We start from the raw sequence: 14,482 nt of genomic DNA, 5'->3' as shown, positions 1-14,482 counted from the left end.
CACCATGATTACAGAGCAATGGTAACCGAAGCGGGGCTTCCAGCCACATGATGCATTGCTCTCGTTTAGGACACAAATGAACTCTTAAAGAAATGACTCTATTTTTTTTTTTTCTGAGAGCCTTTTATCGACTTGTTCATGGCTAGAGGATATATCAAATGTGCTTCTCAGTTTGGAAGCCAAGCGTCAAAATTTACTGGGTTTAGCTCACAATAACGGTGACCATTTATTGAGCCACTTACAATGTGCCAGTCACTCCACTCTATTACCCTCATTTTATCTTCACACCAGTGCTTTTCAACATCGTGCTACACTGTCAGAATAGTTGTCCACCCACCAAGTCATCGGAAGGGCAGGCAGTTTGGTCTTTTGTTCTCTCTGCATCTGTGTGGCCTCTTAGATTGTGATTCTTTATGGATAGGATGGGATGAATTTAACTCAGAGTTCCTCAACCCCAGCGCTCTGAACATCTGGGGCGGCGTCTTTCTTTGTTGGAGAGGCCATCCTGTGCGCCGTAGGGTGTTGAGCAGCATCGCTGGCCTCCACCCACTAGATGTCAGTAACACCCCCCACCTGGTTGTGACAGCCAAAAATATCTCCAGACACTGCCAATGTCCCCTGGAGGACAAAACCACCCCAAGTTTTGAGAAGCACTGGTTTAACTCAATCTCCCCAGTGTAGTGCCGAGCACGTAAAATTGTCCTTGGGGCTCGGCTTCTATTTTCACTTCCTGCATGAGAGGCCATTTTTAATGAGTTTGCCTTTACTTCAGGATCTGAAGTCCAATTTAGCACGAGTTCTGCTTTCTGGAAAACAGAATTCAATGTGATGTTGGCAACAGTGACTGGATTCTCTACTCTGGATTCAAATGAGTATAAAGGAGGTATCATTTTTTTTTTTTTTGATAAGTAAAAAGAGCAGACAATAAAGGAGTCTCTCTCTCCTCTTTCACCCTTTCTTTCTCTCTCCATCTCTTCTGGATCAACATCTCCATGACCTTGAGGTAAAGAAACCAGTATTTTCTCTGCATGTGGGATCATGGACACAGATTTTGATTTGTTTTTCCATTGTGCTATTCTTCATTTTCAAAACTTTCTGCAATAAACATGTCATTTTAAAAATCAGATAAAAATGTCTTTAAAAAAAAGGAGTCATTATTCCACACTGAGATTTCTAGCTGATGTTAACAATTTCTTCGGACAATGTGAGACTCAGTTCTCTGATCAGAACACTAATGCCATTGTGGCTCCAACAAAAACACGTCTTAGGGAGAACTTGATTGGCAGATACAGAAAAATAATGTCGCTTATTTAATCATGAAAATAAAATTAGAGCAACATCCTAAAAATGCGAAATGCCAGGGACCTGAAAAAATAAACCTCCCATCGCCAGTTTTGAGTTATTTAATATATTCATTAAAGAACAATGGAGGGCAGGAACAGCAGTTGCTTTGAATTACATGCTATTTGGGATCAGCAACAGTGGATTAACAAGGTTTTACTATGTTTCAGATGTTTGTCAATGATTGATTGTCTGCATTCATATCTACATGTGCTTACCAGGCTTTCGGGGCACAAGGTCTTTGAGACAGAGGTTATGTCTTTTATTGATTCTGCGCGAGGCCAGACCACACTGGAGAGCCCTAATACGCTGGCAGCATATTTTGACCACTGATAACAGCATGCAGACTATTTAGCTATGAACCCCAAGGCCAAGATGGAAACAGCCTGGGAACAATGCCTGCAAAGGCTTTTTATGACTAAAAAGCCCCAAGCAAGCATACGGCTTTCCCGATCAGCAAAGGTACTTGGCTCCAGCCTGTCATTAAAATGTGGGCATGGACCCAGCCCTAGGTCCGAGAAAGCAGCCCCTCTCCAGATCCATGAGCAGAGCAGGAAGCCCTGGCTGTGGGCCCCCTGGAAGCCGAGAAAGCTCCTTGAGTGGCCTGGATGCCAGCTCCCACCTGGAGAAGTTGGAGAAGTGACGGCTTTGAGGCCGAGGCCTGCAGAAGCAGAATTCCCAAATTCCCAGCCAAAGAACATAATCCTGAAGTGGAAAAACAAATGAAATTCATACAAACTGAACCCAACAATTCCCTTTCCTGTTTGGAAAGGAAATGGTTGGGAGAAAGTTGTGGATGAACGCTACTCGGGGACCATACTCCTTCCTTCTTCTCATGGCAAAAGTCCGAGGAAACTTTGCTCAGAGTCAATGAGGTCAGAAGGTTCAGTGCATCCGAAGGTCCCTCTGATCGGTGGCATCCTCCACGGGGCTCCCTACGCCATCATGACGGATGTCCTTCAGTTCTTAGTTTTTGTTTACCTTCTGGTTCTTTGACCGAGTGAAGCAATCGGATTTCTTAACCAGAATTAAATTGTTAAGTCCTTACTGCACAAGGGAGGAAACGTTCTCAGGTAATTTTCATTCAGATGAAATGGGGATAAACCAGTCTTGAAATAGAAGGAAAGAATTAAAATAGTAACTCTATTCCCAGGTATGTTTTTCTCCCAGAGGAAACAGTGGTTTAAAGTTTATGGAGCAGGTTAATGAGTTGGAGAACCTTACCTTTTGGCCCGTGTCCTAAAATAAGACTTTTAAACACACTTCAAAAATATACAACACTTCTCATTAATGGCGAATAAAGAATTGGGTCTTGAATCAGGATGTCAAGGCAGAATGATTCATATAGTAATATGCAGCTGAAATGGAGTTTTTCAGAAATGAAAATTTTCATTGATTAAATGATTCCTGGAACATCATGGGCATTTTTACTTTGCTCTTTTCTTTGTGTTCTTTGATATTTTTCAAAAGTTTCTTCAATAAAGATACATTAGTAGGCTGGAGAAAACACTAAATTTGAGAGTTTACAAGTTGATGCGATATAAAGAGGACTTTGCAAGAAATGGCGTTGCCTTCAAAAATCCGTAGAAAAGGAAAACAAAATTTGGCTTCGCTTGAAGGTTGTGGGACAAATCGAAGGTCATGAAATGGATTGGAGGACTTTTAAACTTGTTCTTTTATTCTAATTCTGTTTCTCTCTTATGGCTCCAAAGCAGAAGGCTTTGTCCTCTCTTCTAATATTAAGTTAATGAGAATGTGTGTAACTCGAAAAGCTGAGCATCTTTGACTTGTGATAGTTGCTAATTTTCTCTTGCTGTCACTTTTCATTCAACCACGTCTCTTGGATCACTTAAGCCAGCAAAGTGCTTCTCTCTGTTCAGCATGAGCCGGAAGCACTACTAATCTCTGGGTTATAAGGCAACAAATCAGAGTGGAGTAGGCTGTCAGTTGTATAAATTCTTTAGATCTTGGAACAAATTTGAACTGAGTAATATATAAATCTCCCTCCCTTCCTCCTTTTCTTTTTTTTCCTTCTATTTTCTTTCCTTCTTCTCTTTATCCTTCCTTCCCTCCTTGCTATCCCTCTGTCCCTCCCTCTCTTCCTTTCTTCCCTCCTTCCCTCAAGTTCTCCCTTCCTTTCTTCCTTCCTCCTTCCTTCCTTACTTCCTTTTTGTTGCAAACATCCACTGAAGACATACGACAAACCAGGGACTGTATTAGGCACCAGAGATATTAAAAAGTAATAAGCACAATCCCCACCTTCAGGGAGCACACGTTCTAACAGGAAAAATTCCCTTAGGAGAAGGCAGAAATGGCTGGATTCTTCTGAACTGTATAAAGCAGGAAGAAAAAAAAGGAAAGAGGAGATATAATAGCTCCACTTTGGGGCTACTGTATTCTTTCAAAAAGCTGATCCCCCATATCCTATGTAGAACATGTTTACAGCTATTAGCAAAAACCCAACTGAACAACAAACAAAAACCCCGATTCTCTCAAATTAGCCTTGGGAAGAGAAGCTGAATTTCTTGACAGCGGAGCAATAGCGTGGCCATGACTGGAGGCAGCGTCTTACCTTGAGGTCTAATTTGGAAGGTGAGGGTGCCAGTATCTCCTGTGCTTCAAGAAAGTCCAGAAATAATCCATTTTTGCAGCGCAAAGAAATATTTTGAGAGCGTAAGTAAATTCCTTTTAGATATTTTTAAAAACACAAATTGTGACTTCGATCTCCTTTTTTGCAGTAATAATAATTTTTCTAATATTATTGATAAGTATACCGAAATTTCTCTGTCTGAATTCCACGTACACCTAGAGTCAGATCCTTAGGTATTTGCTTATTGGCAGCTTTCGGGTCCAGGGAGAAGCTGGAGGTGTTTATTCTTCCCATATCACTGCCTCCCTGTCTCCTGACTTTGCTAATAGCACCTGAGGCCCAGAACGTTGAACCAGCGAGCTGGGCAATGGCTGCATTATCAACAGACACTCCACAAGTGACCCAGTGGCCTGGAAGCAGAGAAGAAGGCATAGAAATTTGGTAGGAAGGTGACATGAGAATATTCTGTGGACAGAAGAAATGTTATAATGATAGAACATTGATATAATATTATAGCTTTATAATAGTATAACACTGATATTATGATCGAAGTGTTCATCTAGGCCAGTGGGTCTCAAACAGGAGTGATTGTGCCTCCCAGGGGACATCTGGCCATGTTTAGAGACGTACTTGATTGTCACAATTGGGAGTGGGGCGCTACTGGTATCTAGTGGCTAGAGACCAGGGAAGCTGCTAAACATTCTACAACACCTGGGACAGCCCCCGCACAAAGCATTCTGCAACCCCAAAGTCCATAGTGCTGAGGTGGAGAACTGCTTTAGAGAATGGACAGGTAGAGAAAAGACTGAACAAAGAGAAAAACAGGGCATCAGAAGACTTTGAACACAGAACAAGTGATGTGAGGAAGGAAAAGTAATTATGGAAAATATATTCAATAGATACTGGCTTTCCTGTCCTGTGCATCCACAAAGGTAGACTATTGTTCTCAGTAATCTCATTAGACCCAAAATACATAAGCAAACAAAGTTCATAATATCCTGCCTAAATTGAAAATGAAAACTTGACACCCAGACTGGAATTAGCAAGAATGAACAACTTCCTCACTTTTACCCAATTCACTAGGGCATTTTAACCCTCAGCCATCTCATTTCCTTCCAGAGCTGTAAAGGTGTCATGATTTCAATCTCTCTGCAGTGGAATTTTTCTACGACATGGAGCCTGGCCATTCCAATCTGGTGATGTTTCTGATGGCTATGTCTGACAGCATTAAGGAAAACTGTTCACATTTGCGTCGCGGATGCTGTCATGAGCTGTGCTGATTTTCCTCCAGGCGGAGCTGTCCCTGGGGACTTCCTGGTTTTAAGGGCAAAAACCTCAGGAAGAAGGAGCTGCCTTTGAAAGTCGGCTGCCGCAGCATGTGCGGTCGCTCTCTGAAGTCACTCAGACAGAAGCCCAGAGTGGCGCTTCTGTGTTGGTCCAGAAGAATCCGTTTGGCCTGGTCCCCCGCAGGGAGCGAGAGGCCTGTGGGGTTTCTCTGGGCTCTTTCGGGGAACATGTGAGGACAACTCACAGATATGTGAGGACAACTGTGCTCTCATCCTTTGCTCAACAAATGTTAGTGCTGCTTGAATAATTCCATCTGAAAAGATGGATCGATTTGAAAAGTTTAAAAATACATGTATTTCAGGGCCTAGAAACCGAGCTCAGGAGGAAGCAGGCGGCCTTCTGTTTTGGGCACCACCACATCCAGCAGCATTGCTTAATGAGAGCTGCCTGTCCGCTGGGATCAAGGGCTTGGGCTCTGCAGGCTGGTTGGCCCCCGTGAACTCTGGGGTTGAAGGTTCACGCCCTTGCACTTCTGCTTCCAGTCAATCATCTGAAGGTTTCAAACATACCCCCAACAGCAACCTTCTCCATTTCAGGATGTCCTAAATGCCAGGTCTGGAATGTGGGTGGGGGGGTGGGGGTGGCAAGCAAGAGAACGGATAACAGAGATGCTGCTATTTGGACACCCTCCCCTCCTTTCTCTGTGCGGACCAATTCCCCAGAGGCCAAAGGTCAAAAGCCTTGATTGGGCTCATCGTTCCACAGTGACGGCTGGACGTTTATTCTTTTCCGTGTCTCTTCCTGCTTCTGAACCTGGCCTTACCAAGATGGACTCACCCCAAAGCCTGACATGGGGATTTAAACCAAGACTATTCATCTTTGTCATCATCTACAGTAACTTACTTATTTGGTGGCAACAACAGACTCCAAAAAGCAGTGAACCCAATCGAAAGGCTGCATAGCCAACACCATTTGGATGGGCCTGCTCCAAATTTTCCAACTCCAGACTCTGTTTTCCTCAAATGGCCCTGTCTGCTCTTGCTGCATTCTTTTGGGGGGTGAAAGTAAGTACGAAGGGAAACGCTTTATTTATTAAGTGAATCAACTCCCAAGAAATGTTCCTTGTTTGGAAGTCTGCTTTGTCTGCTGTTACTATAGTTACTCCAGCTCTCTTTTGATTGGTGTTTGCATGCTATATCATTTGTCATCCTGTTACCTTTAACTCATCTAATGTCTTTGTTATTTAAAGTGAGTTTCCTGTAGGTTGAATATAGTGTAGGATAAATGAGTCTGGAGTTGTTCTTGAGTCATTGTATCTTTGGAAAATGTGGATGCGATCGGTTCATTTAAAAGAGATTGTAAGGCAACAGACCTGGGACATGGGAAGAGACTCTGAAGTAATGAAGGAAACAGAGAAATCAGCCCATACAAAGAAACGTAACAGGACAATCCGGCTGATGACCCAGGATCAAGGTGAGCAAGCAGGCAACATAGGCATTGGGTGAAATTCCAGTGGAGGGCTGCTGTCGCCTGAGAAATTCAAAATATGTACTGGAGATCGTGTCAGAGGGAGTTCAAGGAGAGAATCCAGCTACTGAGAAGGAATGAGAAATTTTAGAATTCTACTCTAAATATTAATTGAGTACGTACTATGTGGCAAATATTGAGCTAAGGTAGTCCTACCTTCAGACTTTAGAAATATTATAATCTCACGGGGGCAAAGGAAGATAAATGGTAACCAAAATTTACACAAATACTAAATTGCAACTGTGACAAACATTATGAAGGAAGCATAGATTGCTTTATGAATCAATATCGGGGGAATTTGCTTCGGGCAGGGAGATCTGGGAAAATCTCTCTAGAACATGATGCTTGAGAATTAATCTGCAATATTAGTGGTAAGAAAGTGAGGGAAGAATAGTCCAAGCAGAGATCCGTGGCAGATCAGAGCATGGCTATGATAGTTGGTGAGGCCAAGTATAGGGAATGAGGAGAGTATGGTCCAGGATGATGCTGGGGAAATAAGCAGGGACAAGGCCATGGCACTGTGGAAGAGTTTCATGGAAAGCAGAGGGAAACTTTGAAAGTTTTAAGGTCACCATATGGGCATTGGGAGTGGGAAAAGAAAGGCGTGACATGATCCAATTTAGACATTACTTTGATTGTTTTGAGGGATAAAGTGAAAGAGAAGATGCAGTGTGAATTACAGGTAAACCAGTTAGCAGGTTATGTCAGCTGTAGAGTGAGAGATGTAAAAAAGCTTGGACTTGGAGGTCGTGTGTAGACATGGAGAAGAGTAATCTATTAAAGGAATATTTAAGAGATAAAATCAACAGGGCTTGGTAATGGATTGGACATGGAGGGTGAGGAAGACATCAAACATTAACTTCTGGTTTTTGATTCATGAACCTGGTCGGATAGGGCAAGGCTCTGGGGAGAGACAGTGAGTGCAGTTTTGGACATATCGAATTTGACGTGTCCTTTAGGTATCCAAAACAGGTCGCTATGTGGGGCTGAGCTCAGCAGAGAAATCAGACGCAGGGATATCGACTTGGGAGGCATCTGCGCAAAATGGCGAAGAACGAAACGGTATGGATGTCGTTGCCTAGGGACAGATTAAAGAACTGAAGTGATCGACATCTCAGAAACTGCTGTATGTCAAGATGAGGTCAAACATTGCTGGGAATAGATACTGATGCGGACACTAGTTTTGACATCAGCGAGCATCGTTTTAGTAGAGTGAAGACACTGAATGCCTGGTGCAGTGTGGGGAGGTGGAATGAGAAGCTTGACAGAAAAGAGGAGGTGAGGGCAGGAGCCGAAGGGAGAATAAGATTAGGGAAGGAGTGAGATAAGCTTTATTATCTGAAATACTTTGCTGGAATTGAACGGCTTTGAATGACCATAATCAAAAATTGAGCTTTGAGAATTAAATAGACCGCGCAAAAGAACCAATGTTCATGAAATCATTTTTCTGTGTCTCTCCCTAATTGGTAATTGGTTTTCGGCCATGACATATTTGCTTGTTAATTGCTATGCTTCCTATTTAATCATGCTTTTATAATTCTCTTAGGAGAACATGGCTGAAAGAGATCCAAAGGGAGACCCGAATTGCTTTTCATAAATCACCCATATTACAACAAGACAACTACAAAAAAAGTTTTTCCATAAGTCCTCAACCCCATCTTTATTTGACATTCTTGAATGTGCATAGCACGGGAAGAACGATACTCATGGGGAAAGGATTTGGCAAGGTCTACGTCTCCCCTTTTTTATGCTCCTACTATAATCAAAAGAAAATACCTTCTTCATATTTTACTTCTATATTTTTAAAAATTAAAAGAAAATGGTAGGCTACTCTCTGGAGTGTGTGACGTGCCCTTCAAGTTGACTTTGAAAGGTGATTAATTACAGCAGTGTCCGTTCAGTTTCAAAAGTTGAAATTAAATGTACTTCAAAACTTATTAAAGGAAATATATTTTCCACACACGTCACTTGAGAGAAGGACCGATTCAAGTCAAAATTGTGAAGGAGGTAAAGCTAATCATTAGAACTGGTACATCCTACTTTGTCCAATGAAAGAATCTTCTAGTAACCCTTGAGTGGCTCTGTCTCAAGCACTCTATAACTAATTCTCCATGAGTTCCGTGATTTCACAATTGATGGAATTCAAAGTTTAAAAGGACTCGAGAGCTCACTGCGGCCCAGAGCCATGGACGGACATGGCTGAGTCCTCAGGGAGTGAGGGGATAGATAGTTAGAACACGCCCTGAGGGCTTCGGGCCGCCAGTCCAGTACTGATTCTGCTACAGCAGGAGTCGGCAAATTATAGCGGGAGCCAGATGCAACCCCATGCATGTTTTTGTAAATACAGTTTCGTTGGAACGCAGCCTCGCCCATTCATTTACATGCCCTCTGCGGTCCCAGAGTTGAGTAGTTGCCAGAGACAGTATGGCCTTCGAACCCTGATACTTACTATCCAACCTTTATAGAAAAGGTGCTGAGCCCTGTGACTACAGACAGCATAGGATCACTTCGAAAGAAAGCACAGGGTGCTGGGCCACACCCTAGACCTTGTCCCCAAACTTCCAGGACGGGCTCTAGGAATCACTGCATTCCATCGCGCAGCCTCAAAAGCAGATTCCCTTGAAAACATATTTCAGGCTCTAAGTGTGTTTTTATATGGGATATGACACTGGATGAAGCCCTAGAGAGCAGCGCTTCACGAACTTTTGCTGGCATCAAAATGCCCAGAGATTCCGACAAGCAGGCCCACGCTGGGGCTGTGCAACTGGCATTTCCGACAAGCTGTCAGGTGCTGCCAACTCCGTAGACCCGTGAGTACACTCTGCATAGCACTGACTTAGACTGAAAGCGCTTCCCTTGCTAACAAGACAAAGTCAAGTCCTTCGAACCAGGGGTTGGGGTAGATTTTTGGAGCAACTGCTAGGACTGTTCCAGAACACACTGTAAAGACCCTCATTCTTCTGCTCAAATCTTCCCTTTCCTCCTCTCCTACACCCCACCTACGAGACTCAAAAATCAAGCCATCCTCGATCCAGGTCTCCATTCCCATCTAGGTTTTCTTTTATTGCGTTTTTAAAATCCCCGGGGACTATTTTGAGTCTTGTAACTGTATTTTGAATGGAGAGGTGGCATGGTGGACACAAGAACATTTCAGGTAGAAAGGAAAATGGATTATATGTTGCAAAGCAGTACAAAAGAACAGCAAAAGTTGGATAAATATTTGTGGAGATCATGAATGTGAAAACACAAAATGACGAAAAGGCGACAGAGACAGAGGGCCTCAGAACCACAAAAATGATTTTTATTTTGAACCAGAAAGCAACAGCAATGGAGAGAACAGTCTGGGCTGAGGGAGGGCTTGGCAGCGTGACTCAAGTACCAGGGATTGAATTTGTTCAGGTGAAAGGAACAGCATAGAGAACCGACGTTACATTTACAAACTCAGCAAATCACAACCAGATCTTCGTGACACTTATCAGTGGACTCCCATTTACACTGGTTTGGACTGCTTTTCCGATTTCGGATTTTGTAACGATTTTTGTCAATATTTTTAAAAGCGAAAAGCCACTGCGGTGAAGGTTTTGGTGTCCCGTTTTCTTTTTTTTTCTTTTTGATATGTCAGGCATTGACTTTTAAACTCCCCCCCCCCCCCACCAAAGAACAAGAGTTTGTTTTCTTATCTACGGCACTAATATTTTTTGGGTCGGACAATTCTTTTGTCACGGGACTGTGCAAGGTACCTGTAGAATGTTGAGCAGCATCCCTGGTCTCTACCAATGAGATGCCAATAGCACCCTCTCCCGAGCTGGGACAACCAAAAATGGCTCCAGACATTGCCAAATTGCCCCCCGTTGAGAAGCACTGTTTTAAAAACACCCCCCTGCCCCCATTATTGTTTTCGCATTCTCTTTAACAGCTTATAAGGGTCGACCAGATAGATCAACTTCCCAACAGCAAAAGCACATGTGAGCACATATGCGTGTCTCTGCAGGCGATGCAAATGTGCCTGGAGCCAAAATGGGATTCCACGTTCACTGAACGGCACTGGTTCAGTTCCTCAGGAAGTTTACGGTCAGTATCAGTACCATAATAAAATGCCTGTTTGTCATCTGGCCTTTTCCTCTTCTCCAGCGGAAACCATCATCAATATTTGCAGTCAGTTTGTGAAGTCATTTTCTTTTAAAGCTGTAATCTTCACCCAGGCCGATTATCATCTTCATCCATTTAGATTCCTACTTGAATTATACGGCCAGCCATTTCTGACACTGGATCCGGGTTTCTTCATTTGTATCCACCAGGAAGACAGGTACCACGTTTCTGAGTTTTGTTATGAGGACCGGCTGCGTAATTTGCGAAATGAAAACGCAGGCCCTTTGTTCAAAAAGTATTAAGAATTTCAAGATGGCGACAGCGCTGTTCACACAACCATATGTCGGACCTGTCAGCCTTGGTTGGCACTGCATCAATTTTGTTGTATTAATTTAATTGGCACCAGCACCTCTTTCTCCCCTGTGAAGTAAGGACTTCAAAAACAAGATACTATGACCCCAATCCATTTAAAGAATTGTACTGTAGCAAATGTATATAGCGATATATTTTTTTAGACTTAAAACAAAAATCCACATGGAAATCTTCCCTACATCATTACAGTAATGAAAGTAAACAATATGGTCTGTCACCATATACATATTTCTCGTAAATATGACAACATGGACATAGTGACTGCTACTATTCACAATGTTTTTTAAGTTAGCAAAGAGTGAGACTTGCATAACAAAATTATAACATTATCCCTCTTGTCCTTATAAAAATAATCAAAACATAACCTAAACAGCTTGCAGTGAAAATCTGAGTAGTAACTGCTTTATATTGAAAAACATTATACTCATGGAAATATTGTCCTTCTGATAAATGCTTTACATGAACATTATAAGGCAAACTAGCATTTATTGGTACCTGGAGACCATGGTTTAAAAAACTCAGAAGTTGAGTTTTAGACCCTTTTATTTAAAACCTGTTAATGTACAAATTGCATTAAAATATTCGTTAACCAGCTACCAAAAACAGTATGTAAAAGTTACCGAGACAACTCTTTCAGTTTATTCAGGGAAAGCGAACACACAGTTTTTATATGGAAAAAAAAGAAAAAAACATTAAGTGTCCAGAGAAGGTTTTTTTTTTTTCATTGAGGTGTCCGTCTTTTAGATGTGAAATTGTCCTAAGTAGCTATCAAAATATTCATCTGGGTATAAATAATATAGTAAATATATAGACTCTATCTGTTACGAAAAAAGTGAACATCTGCCAGCGAAGAGGAAGCCGCCCATAAAGTCCAGACTTGAAATCACATAATGTGATGCTGAAACGTGTCTATGGACAGATTTCGGGGTAACAATTGGTTGATTTGGTTAAAACAAAATCACTAAAAACAATGCCTAAATCTACCAGTCTTTTCAGTCTAAATAGCCGACCCAGTGGCCCAGATAAATATTGTAGCAAATGAAATGATTTGTAGCTGTCATGCCCTTTGTCAAGGCAGAACCAATGCCAGATTCCTGGTCCAAGGACTGTTTGAGAAAGCCTACTTCATGGACCATTCTGACGTGTCAGATCAGCAAGCAAAGAATCTCATCTGATATTCTATTAGCAGGATCTTTTGACAGGTTCCAGCGTGGGATAGCGCATTTGATTTTTTTTTTTTTTTGTCTTACAACTCTATGGTAAACTATACTAGAATATACAGAGGGATTTCTACATCTTTCAAGATGTTTAATAAAAAGTCTGTTTATAACAACTTTTGAGGCACGTATACTAGTGAATGGTACTTTATGCAACATCCCTTGTCATTACCAACTTATAAATATTGTTTTTTGGGTGACTTATATTTGGACATGGTAGTGGTGGTCAGGGCCATGGGTTGATGTCCTGGAGAGCAAAATCAATCCACAGTGGTGCTTCTATTTGTGACAGAAAATGTTTATTTCCTCAGTCCAGGTGACAAAAGAAAAATGATTTGGGTGGTGGTGGGGGGCGGGGGAAGAGAACAGCTATTAAATATAGTAAAGAAATTTCACAGGCCTAAAGAAACTATTAAAAGGAAGCTCGAAATGGATTTATATCATGAAATAGAATCCTACTTCTGATAAAACACAAATCAGCTTGAAATTTGGAATAATCAGTAGGATTCAAAGTGACTGTTTTCAATTGTAATCTCCTTTTTCCCAGAGAATGTTCTCCCAGAATCCTTAATCCTGGGAAAAGCAGGGCAAAAAAATGGCCAAAGGTTTCAGAACGTTTCTTTCCAACAGTATTCTATCAGCCATCGCAGGGTAGTTAAAGATTTAGCTAAGGCAGATTCCAAACTCCAAAATCAATTCTTTCCACTCTCTTTTTCGCTCTCCATTTTAGTTGACCCAATAAAAGCCTGTGGACATCACAGTTAAAACACCTCAAAATAAACCAGAGTAAGAAAGCCCACTTACGTCCCTATGTTTTATTTTTAAAGTAGTTGCATATTTTGTTTGCGCTGTTATAGACTGTGATGAAATAACGTTTGTAAAAAGCTGATAAATGTATGGGCCTCTTTTTGTGCAAAACCAAAGAATTCCTAAGAGTTGTAATCCCGGTTATGTTTCTTTTATAAATAATCTATAAATTTTCCTGCAAATACAAAACGATTTGAAGAAATTATTAAAGCCTGTACTTGATACAAAACACAGTGAGAGGGAGAGCGGGGAATCACCTGTTTTGAGTCCTATCTTAGCTGATTTCTGGACACCTTTTGGAGAGATTTAATCACGCTCTGGAAGCTCGTGCTTTCTCTGTCCCTTAAATGATGGCCACGACCCTTTCTATTCCCCGGAAAGCAGTTCCATGCGGTTAGGTATTCACGGCAGCTGCTCTGTGCAGTCCAGGTGGTCTGGGATGGGCAGACCAGTTATAATGGTCAAACATTTGTTCCACACGGTGAAGGTGGGGCACACAGGCTGCGAGAATGTGATGTCGAAGGTGTAGAGGTGGATGGAGTTCAAAGCATCGTAGAAAGCGACGGAGCCGTTATCATAGTCCAGCAGGATGCCGACGCGCCGAAGGTGGGGGGCTGGCTCGATGGGGATTTCCTTGCTGTTGTGTCTCACCACCCAGTTATTGTGACAGCGGCACAGCGCCCAGGAAGCAGAGTTCTTCCCAATCCACTCGTGCTTCGGGGCCGATTTGTATGCAAGGCCAATGGCATACCTGCAGAAAGAAAAACACCACGACGAAAACAATGAACACGTTGCATATGTACGTGAAATCCTTTCTCTGGTCCTCAGGGGTCATGAGAACGCGATCCCCTGTTGTCCCTGTTCATTCTCCTTCAGTGAAAGCTTGGCAAGAGCCCTGCCACATGTGTTCCTCATCTTCTTCCCTCCTAAACATATAGTGGGCGGAAAGGGGCCCTTGTGTTTACCCGCATTCCTGTTTTCAGCTCAGACATCACAAGAGGATACGAACTTTGTGTTTCACTGCCTTTCTTTTTGATCCTCACGGAGACCCACACCATGAATTCTCTAGACCTAGTGGCGCTGTCCAATAGAACTTCCTGCAATGTTCTCCTCCGTTCAATACGGGAGCCGCGAGCCACGTGTGGCCACTAGGCACCTGAACTGTGGCTGCCGAGAATGAGAAACTGAATTTTAAATTTATTTAATTTTAACGAAGTTCAAGTATTTAAATAGCTGCACGGGGCCCATGCCT

General features: G+C 42.3%; 1 protein-coding gene across 4 annotated transcripts in view; it reads right to left on the bottom strand.

Moving 5' to 3' along the window:
- Positions 1-10,024: 10,024 nt before the first annotated feature.
- MID1 (midline 1) overlaps positions 10,025-14,482 on the bottom strand; it is a 309,332-nt gene continuing 304,874 nt past the window's right edge. For all 4 annotated transcript variants that reach the window (XM_039874053.1, XM_039874071.1, XM_039874048.1 and 1 more), the window contains exon 10: positions 10,025-13,981. In XM_039874053.1, the coding sequence (XP_039729987.1) occupies positions 13,633-13,981 (349 nt within the window). In that variant the 3' untranslated portion in view covers positions 10,025-13,632. The remainder of the gene's footprint in view (positions 13,982-14,482) is intronic.

The sequence above is a fragment of the Pteropus medius genome, unplaced genomic scaffold (assembly GCF_902729225.1).
Source record: "Pteropus medius unplaced genomic scaffold, Ma_sr-lr_union100, whole genome shotgun sequence".
NCBI classification, from domain to species: Eukaryota; Metazoa; Chordata; class Mammalia; order Chiroptera; family Pteropodidae; genus Pteropus; species Pteropus medius.
Note: the sequence above shows the minus strand (reverse complement) of the source record. Positions and strands in the feature narration are given on the sequence as shown.